The sequence below is a fragment of the Canis lupus genome, chromosome 22 (genome assembly GCF_048164855.1).
Source record: "Canis lupus baileyi chromosome 22, mCanLup2.hap1, whole genome shotgun sequence".
Taxonomy (NCBI): domain Eukaryota; kingdom Metazoa; phylum Chordata; class Mammalia; order Carnivora; family Canidae; genus Canis; species Canis lupus.
Window position 1 is genome coordinate 38,640,647 of NC_132859.1, and position 13,582 is coordinate 38,654,228.

General features: G+C 45.5%; 2 protein-coding genes across 3 annotated transcripts in view; one reads left to right on the forward strand and one right to left on the reverse strand.

Moving 5' to 3' along the window:
- Positions 1-4,428: 4,428 nt before the first annotated feature.
- On the reverse strand, positions 4,429-8,328 carry LOC140614388 (uncharacterized). Its single transcript, XM_072793638.1, has 3 exons — positions 8,182-8,328; positions 7,366-7,964; positions 4,429-6,655 (listed from the first exon to the last, which is right to left on the reverse strand). Exons 1-3 carry the CDS (start codon positions 8,326-8,328, stop codon positions 6,049-6,051), a joined length of 1,353 nt encoding a protein of 450 aa, XP_072649739.1. The 3' UTR covers positions 4,429-6,048.
- TGFBR2 (transforming growth factor beta receptor 2) overlaps positions 7,898-13,582 on the forward strand; it is a 90,214-nt gene continuing 84,529 nt past the window's right edge. Inside the window, exon 1 of one of the 2 annotated variants that reach the window (XM_072793096.1) lies at positions 7,898-7,996. Coding sequence is in view for 1 of the 2 variants with exons in the window: in XM_072793097.1 (XP_072649198.1) it covers positions 8,327-8,420 (94 nt within the window). In the remaining variant the exon portion in view is untranslated. Of the gene's footprint in view, positions 7,997-8,211; positions 8,421-13,582 lie in introns of those variants that run through there. The other variant, XM_072793097.1, reaches the window with a different exon arrangement.

Below are 13,582 nucleotides of genomic sequence, written 5' to 3' on the forward strand. Positions count from 1 at the left end.
CATTCGTAGGTATTTATTGAGCAACAAACATGGATCATGCACAGGAAGCTAATGGTATGAAAAACACAGTCATCACCTCAAGAATGTCACAGTTCAGTTGGGGAAGCTGTAGGGTAGCAAGTGCAATGGCAGCAGATGACAAAGTGGGTTTTTTTTATTATTATTATAATAAATAAATGCCTAAAGTCCTCACAGCACTCGTGTGAGGTAGGTAGTATTATCATACCCACTTTATAGGTGGGGATACTGAACCACAGAGAGATTAAGTAACAACAGAGTCAGAATTCCAGCCCAGTGGAGACCAGCTGCTGGATCTACATGCTACAAAGAAGCCACTTTGTGCTTGTAGCACATAATAATAGATGTGCAGGGCAACCCATGTTGGTTACAGTTATTGAGCATAGTTGCTTTAGGACCCACCTTCTACAAGAATATCTCTCTGCTTCGTCCTATTTGAATTCAGACACCAGTTCCTGCCGAATGGAATTCTTTATTGTCTTTCTTTTCAATTGATTTCCCTCCATTCCCATATTCCTTTGGCTCAGATTTGTTATTTCACACTTGCTTTCCTGCCTTAGTCTTACACCCTCAGATGGATCCTTCAGACTTTCTCATTCCTATTTTGAAAATCTTATCTGAATAGCTCTGATCATCTCTCTCCCCTAATCAAAACCTCCTTCAATGTCTTTTATCACTTGAAGTATGAAATACAAACTCTTTAGCCTGACATGAAAAAGAATGGCTTCTCAAACTCAAGCTATCCTGGGCCACTCTTGGGTTCTGAGATTCCACATTTATGTCTAAAAATGGATAACTACTAAAATAAAATCACAAAAGTTTGGTACATGTTTGCAATGTATAATCACATGAGAATATGTATTTCTTTATGAATACAAATATAATTGAATGAGTCTCAAGATAGTTGGAGAAATCATGCAGTTCTTAATTCATAATTGACATGATTCTGTATTTGGTACACAGATTGACAGCCATGTGGTGACTAGAACATCTTCTTCTTTCCAGTTCATTAGTGGACTTCTCCCTGTTAGTTAGAAATAATTTTGACTGGAACTAACGATTTGTATAATATCAGTTTGTGATGTCTCGTGATTCTGCAATCTGGACTGGGATCACCTTGCTGATTCTATTCCCTCTGGCATTTGCTAGGGCTGGAAAGTCCAAGATAGCTTCTTCACTCACATAATTTGGTGCCTCCACCAGGAAGACTGGAATAGTTGATGGTTGGCTAGGGATTTCATTCTCCACGTGGCCTCTCATGTGGCTAACTTGGGCTTCCTCACAGCATGACGGTTACAGGGTATTCAGACTTCTTATCTGGTAACAGATATCTGAGAGACGTCTCTCTTTGAGACTAGTTCTAGACAGAATAGGCAATATCATTTCTACCATGCTTTGTTGGTGAAAGCAAGTTACACAGCTAGACCAGATTCAAGGAGAGAGGAAAGAGAAAATAAGCTCCATCTCACCTCTTGATGTGAGGAGGAACTGTAAGTCAGTGAAGGAAGGAAGGGAATCACAGCCATTTGTGAAGACTATCTTACCATACTCGGATAATGTCCAAGTTGAGGTGGTTATGTGAATTGGTTCAGTGGTTCTACTGGCCTCCTGTCATTGTTGAAAGGCAATTATATCACCTCTAACTGTTTTACCCTCTCCCAATCATGTTCAGAGGTAGGAAACAGGAGTGGGTAGAGTGCCTTTCCTTGGAAAGCAACCTTTCTCACAAGCTCCAACTTGATTACTTCTTACATTTCTTTGCCCAGAATTGGATTACATACCCACCCTCAAACAAGGATGAGCTCTTTACCTAAGATATGGTTAAATCCACATCCTCAACAAAATTAGACTTTGAGAGCAAAGTAGAAAGGGGAAAAATAAATTTTGTGCAAGCAAGCAATGGCCTTATTCTGTAACCGCATACATAAATTTGTAGATAATACTAAAAATCTAAATTAGAGCTGTATTGCCCTCCTCATCTCCCACCCCATGACAAGTCCCATGATAGTTTTTGCCGGTAAGAATCCTTTGCCTCTAGCAGAAGGAACTCCACACTCACAAGGCAAAATAGCATGAATTCAGCAAGGGGTACAGAATTGGGGCCAAAAAATATAATCAAAAGTCCCTTCAAATCTATACCCTGGGCATTCTGAAGTCTTCGTATTTCCCTACCCACTCTATACTCATACTCCCCTTTATCTTTGCACTGCCAATCTGTATGTCTGCAACACCCTTCCTCATATCTTCACCTGGCCATGTTTCAAGGTTCAGCTCAAAAGACACTTCTGGCAGGCAGCCTTCTCTCACCCTCAGGCCTCTTCATGGCCTCTAGTGCCTGCTCCTGAGGTACCCTGAGCTTATCACCATTGCAACAATCATATTATCAGATTTATTAATATTATTTGTCTCCTTATCTACATTTCACGTTAGATCATAAGGACAGCCTAATACCCTTCAATTAAGGCCAGGATTACATTTTCATGTTTTCAGTGCTTAACACAGTTTTTGGGTCATAGTAGAGGATCAAATGCTGGTGGAATGCATAAGTGGATGGATGGCAGGTTGAAATTCCATCCCGAAGGCAACGGGAAATAGTTGGATAATTTTAAATGTGATTGTTATTCTTGTGTTTTTGGAGGGGAATATTTGGTCACAGAGGAGGATGTAGTGGGATGTGGTAAAACTAGAAAGGCAAGCAGATGAAGAAACTGAAGAAATCCTCTGTGAAGTACCAAGAGACAGAACTAAAACATGGTGGTGGGATGAGAACAGCACAGACTCAAGAGATATGTAGAAGGTAAACAGATCCCAATACCTACTGAGTTCAGGAAGGTAAAGTAGATGCAAACTCTAACCTGATTTTTAATGTTTCTGGATTGGATTACCCATTGGAGATAGAGCTGTTTTTGATATGGGGAATGTACCAAGGGGACTTACATTTTGGAGTCCCAAGTTTAGAATAATGAGTGTTTGTACTGCCAGTGGACCATCCCGTGAAGAGTCAAATAGGCAATTGGAATAATGGTAGCTTAGGTGAGAAATTAGAGCTTGATGATTAGATTTGGAAATCATCATATATTAGCAAAGCCATAGAAAGAGATGTGCTACCAGGGGTAATGAGAGGGCCAGAGAACAGAATTGGTAGGGACTAGCATCTGACCCATGAGTAGAAGAAAATAAGCCTGTTAAGCTATTAAGAAGGAACAGCTAGACAAGCAGGAAATGGAGTGTACTAGTCTTCTAGCACTGCCATCACAAAATACCACAGACTGGATGGATTAAACAATGGAAATTTATTCCTCACAGTCCTAGAGGCTGGAAGTCTAAGATCAAGGTGTTGGTGGTTTGGTTTCTTGGGAGGCCTCTCTTCTAGGCTTGCAGATAATTGCTTTCCACTGTGTTCATAGAGCCTATTCTCTCTTCTTCCAGGTATCTTTTTCTCTTTTTTTTTTTTTTTTGAGGATATCAGCCACCTTGAATTAGGGCCCTAACCTTATGAGCTCATTTACCATTATTAGTACCTCCTTAAAGTTCCTATCTTCAAATACAGTCATACTGTAGGTTAGGGTTTCAACACATGAATTTTGGGGGATATTATCCAGTCCCCCAAATGATCTAGGAATGCAAAAGCAACGTGAAAGTCAAAGAAGAGAGAATGCTAAGGAAGAGAGGTGAGCATGTTAGTAGTATCCAAGGCAATAGAGAAAGAAGTCAGGTAAGCCACTGAGCGGAATGTGCCCACCAGTAGTACAAGTTGAAAACAAATGTGTGCCAAGCCAAAGAACTTTCCAATGGAGAGGTGACTGCCATGGGTTGATTAAGGAGTAAGAGATGAGGAAGTAATAATAGCAAAGGGGAGGCCCTAATCAGCCTTCAGTCACCCAAAATACTGTGATGATCAGGCTGGTCAAGTGGTTAGGATCAACTCCTTTGATCAACTTATTCTAGAGTGCAGACTCTGAAGCAGGACAGGCTTCTGTTTAAACCTGGGCTCTCTCCCTTACTAGCTGTGTGACCTTTGCCAACTACTTAATCTCTGTAATCCTCAGTTTCTTCACCCGTAAAGTGAAGCTTAGAAAATACTACAGCAAGGATGTGCTCCCAAATGTTAACAAGTGATTATCTTTGGGTGAGAGAGGGAAGGATCTTTATTTTCTGCCTTTGGCTTATCTTTATTTCAGATTTTTTTTCTACCTGCAGTTACCATATATTATTTTTGTAATTTAAAACAAAGCTATGTTTTTTCAAAAAGCAACTATTCATGCTTTCTCTAAACATGTTGTATATTTTCAGGTTTTATTAATAACTGTGAAGAACTGCAAACAAAGGTTTGGATTAGAAAACCAGATACCCTCATTTTTTTCCCCTTTATTGAAGACAGGAAACATACATTAAGTACTATAGGGCACCTAGTGTGGTTCCAAGTTGAAAAGGGAATAATCTATGCTTCCAAGGACTTCACAATTGGTGGGATGGGATTCTAGAAAACAATGAATAATTATAATGCACTCCATGTCAGAATGGGCTAAACATTTTAAAAATAGGTGAAATAAACTAAATGCTCCTCAGGTTTTCTTTGGGAGAGGAGGGATTAGTTTAAGCTGGAGGAGTCACAAACCATTTCCCTGAGGAACTAACCTGTGTATGACTCTGAAAGGGGGAGTGATCCTCACACTTTTACTATTGTCTCAGTGCTCACTGGTCTGCTTCACAATAGAAAGGAAATTGGTCAAGAGCTGAGAATGGAAAATGCTTGATTTATATGGAGAGGAGTCTCCCCATCAACTGCTTTGGTTGCCAGTAACCTCAACAGCTGCATGTCAAGAAGTTCAGGAGAGTAGAAAGTTCTTGCCTCATCACAACTGGAAAATACAGGGCTTAAATTAACTACATTTTGATTCAGTCCAATTGTTTTGTGTGTCTGTGCATGTGTTCAGATTTCGTAAAACTGGAAATATGGAGACGCTCAAGCTGTTTAACTTTGGTTCAACTTGGTTTTTATTGTTTTTCAACTTGGTAAGGGCCTAAAAATTACTCTCTTTGTTTTTTAAGTCCCGAGTTGAGCTTTTAATTTTTGTTTCTATCCGCAAATGGCCCAATTTTTGCATATGTATATTAGCTGAAAATTATATTGAGTCAAATATAGAACTCTCTGTGTGAAAACAATGTTTCAATCCAGAGTACCAGACTTCTCTTTCAGCGAGAATCCCAAAAGGAAGTTCATATTGACAAATTTTTAAGGTTGTCCAATTGCGATAGGTGTGTTTCCTCTGATTTTACTGTGACAGCTTCTAAAGGAGGAGTTGGCACTGAATGCTGAATTCAGACTCTCAATTTCACAGGAGACGGGGATTAAATCAGAAATGTTAAAGGCAAACAAAATTAAAATCAACGTTTGTGATACATTGATGACAAAGACCACCAGTTAAATACTTCACCATGGGATTGAATATCTCACACCTGGCCTCTAGCAGTGTCAAACATCTGTCTTTGCAATAAGTGTAGGAAAGAACGCCTTTGGAATCCCTTGGGCTTTTTTATTTGGCTCTCAGTGTATTTGGGGGAGTAAGGAAGTATATGTATGCTGCCCAGAGGAACTTGGGCAAATTTAGAAAAAAAGAAAAAAGCTCACACACTTCTCCTTTTTAAAGAAAAGGAAGTAATAGTGACATCACCCTCAGCTAAAATCTAACCTGTTTACATCTCAGTTTAGTAGGTAATAGAATGCCTTCTCCAGAGTTGTGAAATAGTGAGGATGATTAAGTCGAACATTCTTCTGAATCTTTATTACCTCATTCTTTCCTTCATCCAACAGATATTTACTGAACACCTGTTATGTGCTAGGTACTAAGGCTGTAATAGTGAGTGGAGGGAAAATATTTAATCCCTGTCCTCAAAAAAAAAATTTGGACTTGAGTGGAAGAGAGGAATAGAAGTGAATGAATGACACAAAATAATCATAAAACCACAGCTGTAGTAAGGGCTAAAAGTGAGAAGCGAAGGGTGCCAAGAGAACCTATAATAAAAGATCTATTCAGGGAGGTCAGGGAAAGCTTGTCCATCAAGGAAGTCAGGATATCCCAAAGCAAGACCAGGAGTTGTCTGTGTGAAGAAGAAAGGAGGGACAGAGAAAAGGACGGGGTCCGTGGGGAAGGCTCTATGCAGGAGGAATAGTGGGTGTGCTGTATGAATTTGGAGAAGGCTATCAGCAGGAGAGGAAGAGAAGCCTAAAGAAAGGTTACCAGAGAGGGACAGCCATTGAGGGATCCGGTTTCTAACCTCCATCTCAAGAGCAGTGGGAAACCATCGAATGAATTTAATCAGAGGGCTGGTATAATTAGGTTTGCATTTTGAAAAATGGCCTTTAGTTCTGAGTTGAGAAATTGGGTGACAGGGCCCAGGATGGCCTGGACTGGGGATGGGTGGTTGGGAGACTCCTGTCCGAGGGATGGCAGTGGCACAGGTGGGGTGGCAGTGGAGGAAATGGCAAGGAGGCAGATTCTGAACACAACTTTCCTCCATGGTTAACGTGGCTCCAGCTTTGCAAGGCTGTTTGGTCAACAAGAAGATGCCCAGTGCTTCCGATTCCACTGCACTTCCAGCATCCTGAACACCAGAGCCGGGAAGTAGTGTTTTCCTAAAAGACATTAAGAGGCAGCCTCAGTGTTGGGGGGGCCGGGGGGGCGGGCAACGAATGGTGATAGGACGCAAGGTTTCAGGATCAAGGGAATGAACACATAGACTGACAGGGACGTTTTCTGGAGTTGGGTTTCTGGGGAGTGCTATTTGCTTTTCTTCCCAGTGAGCCTGGCCACCTGCCTCTGCAAATACTCTTTGTCTTAGATAAAGGAAGTTCGTTGTGTAACCTGCTGGAAGGTCTCCTGGTGGGCAAGCTATACAGAACCCAAGTCTTTGAGAGTTGGGAGTAAAAATGAGCATACAATTCCTTACCCAACCAAGACCCACGGGAAAGAAGAGAGTGGGTCTGTAATAATTAAACTTCAAAGGTGTCCCCCAGGATCTTTCTAGGGCAAAGCTGGTCACCCTCGCAAGAAGGGAGAGTCGAAAGTTGATCCTTGTTTCTCCTTAGGCGGAGGTGACTCTAAGGACTGTCTGTCTTCAGGGGCAGTGTTGGAATGCAAACCCTGGCACTGAGCTGACTCCCAGGCCACTTTTCTATGTGCATTTTCTGCCATACTCGGGACATTCTGAACCTAAAATGCGCCCCCCCGCCCCCATCACTCCGTGGGGACTGCTTATTTACACTTAACTCCCCGAAGCACCCCCAGGGGGAGGCAACTCAAAGTCGGAGGCAGCTCTCAAGGGGCCGTCAGAAACGCTGCGCACCTCGGGCGGACGTCCCGGGTCAAAATCCGCGTTTTAAGCAAGATACTCAGGTGGTGGAGATGCACAGTCAAGGGCGGGGTTGCAACAACACAAAACAAAACAAAACTTCCGGACTTCGACCTGCAGCTGAGAAGAACATCTCGCAAAGCGGCGGTGTGTGCATACGCGCAACCGAAAGCAAAGTTTAGTGCGGCCGTACAGGCTGCGGGCCCCGAAGCAAACACACACAAAACACTGTGCTCGCGACTCCCGTCTCGGGACGCACCCGGGCGTCGGGCACTCGGGGGTCCGCAGACACGGCCCCGGGGCACCTGGGGCAAGGCGGAGGATGCTCCGAGGGGGTGCCCGGAAGAGTGTGCCCCTCTGCGCGCCCCGCGGCTGCCCCGAGCGGAGCGCGTGCCCCGGGGGCGCCGGGGCGAAGCCTCGGGGCCGGGAGCTCCCGAGGGCGCCGGGGGCGGCCGCCAGTTCGCCAAATCCCTCGGAGGGGCCGGTCTCGGGGACGTGATTGGCAGGCGGGGGAGAGGAGGGCTGGAGGCCGAGCCGCGGGAGCAGGCTTTCGGGCGGCGAGAGGTCCTGCCCAGCTGTTGGCGAGGAGTTTCCTGTTTCCCCCGCGGCGCCCGGGCGAAGCGGAGTGAGTCACTCGCGCGCACCGAGCGAGGACACCCCCGCGCGCGCGCTCGCCGGGCCGGGCGCCGGCCTCCTGCGCAGCTCCCCTCGGCCGCCGGGGGCCTCCCGCGCCGCCCCGCGCCGCCCCGGCCTCAGGCCCCCCGCCCCCGCCCCCGCCCCCGCCCCCGCGCGGCTGCCGAGCGGCGCCACATCTGGGCCGCGCATCTGCCCGCCCGGCCCGCGCGGGGTCCCGCGAGGGCGCGGCGCGGAGGCGCAGCCGGGGCTCCGGGAGGCGCCGTGCGCTGCGCTCGGGCTCGGGCTCGGGCTCGGTCTATGACGAGCGGCGGGGGCTGCCATGGGTCGGGGGCTGCTCCGGGGCCTGTGGCCGCTGCACATCGTCCTGTGGACGCGCATCGCCAGCACGATCCCGCCGCAGGTCCTGAAGTCGGGTGAGTGCCCCGGGCGGGCTCGGCGGGGCGCCGGGGGTCCCCGCGGGGCTTGACAGCGGCCGGGCGGAAGCGGAGGGCGCCCGCGGCCGAGCCGCGCAGCCCGGCACCCCCGCGCGGGGAAGTTCACGGGGAAGGGGCGCGGGGCGCGCCGGGCCCCCTTTGTGCGGCCGGGAGAGGCGCCGCGCCGGCCGCGTCCGAGGCGGGCCCCCACCCCCGGAAAGGGAAGTTTGAGGAGTTGCTCGGGCATCCGAGGGAGGCAGGGGAGCCGCGGCCCCGAGCCGAGCCCGCCGAGGCCGCGGGGCGGCCGGCGCACCTGGGGTCGCCGCGGCCGGGGGGATGCGGCGCGCGCCCACCCGCGCCCCCCGCCCCCGCCCCCGCCCGCGGCCCCCCAGCCCCGGGTCCCCCAGGCCGGCCTCTGGGCCCGGAGTCGCTGTCTGCAAGTTCCAGGGAACGAAGCGATTTCCCAAGGAAAGTTCTCCGGCCGCACCGTGGGCCGGGCAGGGAGCGGCGGGGAGCGGGGCTGTCAGGTGGCGGGCGGGGAATTGTGCACACGGTGCCTGCTGGGTGCTGGGCGCTGGGTGCTGGGTGCCGGGTGCCGGGTGCTGGGTGCCGGGTGCTGCACAGGCCGCCCGCGGCGAGACCGCCCTGCCGTCCCGGAGGTGATGGTTCCCCGCAAGTGACCTTTGAGGGAAATGGGAAGCCTAAATCCTAACTGTGCTCCCTGGTCTGGAGGGTTTCCAATGTGAAAAATGCAGGAATTGAGTTCTTATGTGTTAGGGAAAGGACCGAACTCCACCCCCCCCCCGCCCTTCCCCGACCTTAGAGGCTACTTATTTTTGAAGCAGTGATCCACATAAGTGAGGATCTGCAAGGCCTCAGGCCCTCAGCTTCCTCATCTGTAAAATGGTTCCATCTGGATAAGTTGACATCCCCTTCATCTGTGGCTCTTCTTGCCGCTCTCTTCCCCCTTTGGTGACTTGGAAATGCCCTGTGTAAACTTGGGATGAAGCATAGAGGCTCTGACAGCCCACATCACCCCCAGGCACTCCTTCATCCACGAGGGCCCCAGGCAGCCTTACCTTTTGGGTTGTCTAGAAGAAATTAGCACCAAGTTCTAAATGGTAACCTTTCAGAGTATTGGAAGTGGATTGAGATCTTTTTAAAATTAAGTTTCTTATGGAAAGTGGCACGGAGATGGGAGTTCTGAATGGAGTGAGAAAAAGGGACTGTTGTGAACCAAAAAATCCTAACACAAATTTGAATTTCATAAAGTCCTACTGTCTCATTCTCCGATGTTCTACATTGCAGTACCAGAATGTATGTCCAAGTGTCTCTGATCATGCTCCAGGCACTTAAAAACTGACTTATATGTTGCTAATAAAGATTTTAAGTGGCACCCTTAATTTTCTGAGCATGTTACAAATCATTAAAACTTTTGTTTCAGGTTACGGAAGAAGGAAATCAACAGATCCTGATTTTGTTAGATTTTGTTTACAAGGATTAGATTTATGAATTTTCAAATCCCAGACTCAGTAGTTCATGAGTCAGTTTCATTTCATCTGTATACTTTTTAAACAATCAACTTAAAAGCCCAGTGGCTTTTTATTTGGACTTTGATCGGTTTTTAAAAACCCACAGATTTCATATTTTGATGGAATTAAAGGTGCCAACTTTGAACTAAGGAAGCATTTTGGAATTTTACTCATTTGAAATTAAATTTTCAAAGATAGTTGAAGGTAGAAGGTAGCTATAATGAAAACGAGAAACTTACTTCCAGTTGCATTCTAATTTTCTGTGTAAGTAGGCGGTTTCAGGATTTTTCTAAAATAATTGGTAAACCGTCAAGACATTTTTCAAAATATCTTACTGTGTGATAAGATATGAGATAATTAGATGGCTAACGGAGTCCTATTAGGCCACCCAAAAAGGTCCATCTTCTGTTTAATGGATTTGATAAGAACAAACTTCACTGAGAAATATGCTTAATTCTTATTTATTTTTTTTTAATTTTGTAGATCCACCCTTCCTAAATGCCCCAAATTAAGTAATTACTCTTTAGGGGAAAATCTTAAATGTCAGAAAACTCTTCAGATCTGAAAAATATGACTGTTACTTTTCAAATACCTAACAAGAAATTTCTGTTGAGGACTCAGTATTGGTAAAGTGTCATACAGATAAACTTCTTTCCTAAAATTATGTTAATGATGTACTTCTCTTCGTTAGGGTCAGAGACTAGAGATCTAGGTCCAGAATTTGATCTTTGGTCTATTGCATTTTAGAAGAACCATTTTTCTGCCACTTCCTTTAATTTTCACCAGTTTTGATCTATACAAGTATCTGTCATACTTTGGATTTATTGCCCCTTTTTTTCAAGGTAGCACCCCACTGTGATGAATCCTCATTCTTGTCTGGGGAGCTAGCATAACTGCAACATGGTTTCCATTTTAGTTTACCAACCCTTTGTTATCAACACAACTTTTAAAATTTTTCTTTATTTTTTAACCCCATTTTTCCAATTAAGAATTATGTCTCATTGGTGCCATTGTAATAAACGACCATTACTCATTTTTTCTTTTCAGCAGTATTTATAGAGCATCTCCTTATACCGGGCAGGAGGCTCAGACCTAGAGACACTATCCCAAATGAATAAGACAGTTTAACATATGGGAGGGTTTTAAAGGCAAAGATGAGGATGCGTAGTTTAACCCTATGTATTTGGAGACATTAATGAATACTGGTGTGGTTTATTTTCCAGGCCCTTTTTTTCAAAAGCCATTTGGTGCTGAATGCCCTTGGAGGAGTGTAAACTAGATGTGCTTGGTGTTTTTGGTTTTTTCTCTCAGTCCCTTTGAATGTCTTTTCATTGATCTGTTCCTTTCTATGTCCACCATGTTGCAGGCCCCCACTTGGGTCACCCCAGTCCTCCATTCTGTAGCCACTGTGGTGGGCCCAATGTGCCCACCCAGTCTTTCTCTTGAGGAGTGACTTAGAGATACAGGCTCTTGAATAGAGGCCTCCTGGGTTCCAGACCCACTTTCCATTTACTGGCTGTGTAGCTTGATGGCCGCGTAGTCCCTTTCCTTCTGTAACCCCCCCAACCCATTTGTAAAATGGGGATTATGGAGTTATAGTGAAGTTTAAATAAAATAATGCTTTGAAGTGCTTAGCTTAGTGCCTGCAGCATAGTAAGTGCTCAATAAATACCAGCTTTCATTATTATTATTAACTCCTTAATCAGGCCTCACAGGATCCTCCCTGACCTGGTTGCCATTTGATTCTGACACTTCACATCCCACCATGGCTCATGCTTTCCCAGTATATCCTTGAGTCATCTTGCATACACAAACCCTAGGCAGTTTAGGCTTTTTTAGTGTCTTTGCTGAAGCAGCTGCCTGGAACTCCTGCTACCTGAATAGTTACCCCTAGCCTTTCAGACTTAATTCAAGTGTCATTTGCTTAAGGAAATCTGTTTGCCCCAGGTTGAGCTAAATGTCCCTTCCTGGGGCCAGGCCTCTATCTTAGCTCATAACAATAGCCAAAATTAGATCTTTATGTGACTCCTTTGCCAACCATACCTCTCAGAGGCAAGGGGTGTATCTTATTAATTTATCCATATTCAGGATCTCTGAAAGTACCTGACAAATCATGTAGTACCCAGGAAATGTTGAGCGGAGCTGCTAGTACAATCCAGGTCAAGTATTTTAACAACCAGGCAGGCTCTGTGTACTGGGAATTTACTCTGAATGGTAAAATCTTACTTTTAGGGGATCCCTGGATGGCTCGGCGGTTTAGCGCCTACCTTCGGCCCACAGCATAATCCTGAAGTCCTGGGATCGAGTCCCCACGTCGGGCTCCCTGCATGGAGCCTGCTGCTTTCTCTGCCTCTCTCTCTGAATAAATAAATAAAATCTTAAAAAAAAAAAAACTTACTTTTAGTTAGAATAGTTTTGGCTCTGATCTCAGTGACAGTTTGGCTATTTTTATTGTATGGAATTGTTTTGTTTTGTTTTTTAATTCTGATGAGATATGGAAAAAAGATGCTTCAGCTTCTGACAAACATGATGCAAAGTCCTTATCCAGTCCCTTCAGCTGTACATTTGGAATTGCTGTAAGGCATTCTAACCCACTCTTAAACTTTAGGGTTTCACCAAAGAAATTTTCCAGTAAATACTGAATTCTCTCTCTCTCTCTCTCTTTTTTTTTTCTAGAAGTTTGTCGAAAGGAGACTTTCATTAAAAAAGAAGTGCTGAAATCTAAATTTAGCTTTTAAGTTTCTTTTTTCATCAGGGTTTTATGTTTTGGTTTATAAGCGGTGAAGCAGAGTTGATCTAAGGGAAGCGTGGGCCTGTGGCAGCTCCAGTATGCCACAGAGCTGCGTGGATATTATTTAGGTCTGATGCAAACCACCAAAACAGTTTAAAATAGGGTGCAGAGGAAACATACTTCCTCGCTAGAGCATGGCATTATTTAGCCAATTTCCACATAAAAGCATAGCTCTGTCACCTTGTTAGTTTCTGCCCTCCAGCTCTGCAGGTAGAGCTTTGGCAGATTTAAAGCATGATTTTCGGTGGAAGTGACTTAGCAGATACGCATTAGTAGTGAGAATACTCACCTCTTATTTTGTGCTGCGTCTTTTCCATGTAATATTCTGCTCCCCAGGTACTTGTTGCTTCTGACTGAGGCGATGTGATGATTCCCCTTCCTTGCCTGGCATGTCAGAAGGGTTTAGAATGCTGAGCGGGCACATTGGCTCATCTCAGGGAGAAGTCGGGAGAAGAGAAACTAACATTTGAAAATCTGCTCTGAGCCAGCTGCTTGACATTACTTATCTAATTTCATCTGCAGAAGAAGTCTGCAAGATAAGTTTTATTATCTTTTTTTATAAATGGGGAAGATGGAGTCTGCTCCAGGTCAGTTGAGGTTTGCCTGTGTATGTGTGTGTGTGCATGCGTTCTCAGCTTGCCCTGCTTGCATTCTGCTCAGCTCTTTTACTTAGTGTATCCACGAGTACATATGCTGAGATGGAAGTTAGGGATGGGGTAAAGAGTCCACGTGTTTGAGAAAGGGAAAACTTACCATCTGATACCATCAATTCACTGCTCCTGATTTCACAATTTGCTTTGCTTGCATGATCTGCCTCATCCTATCTTTGCACCATAGAA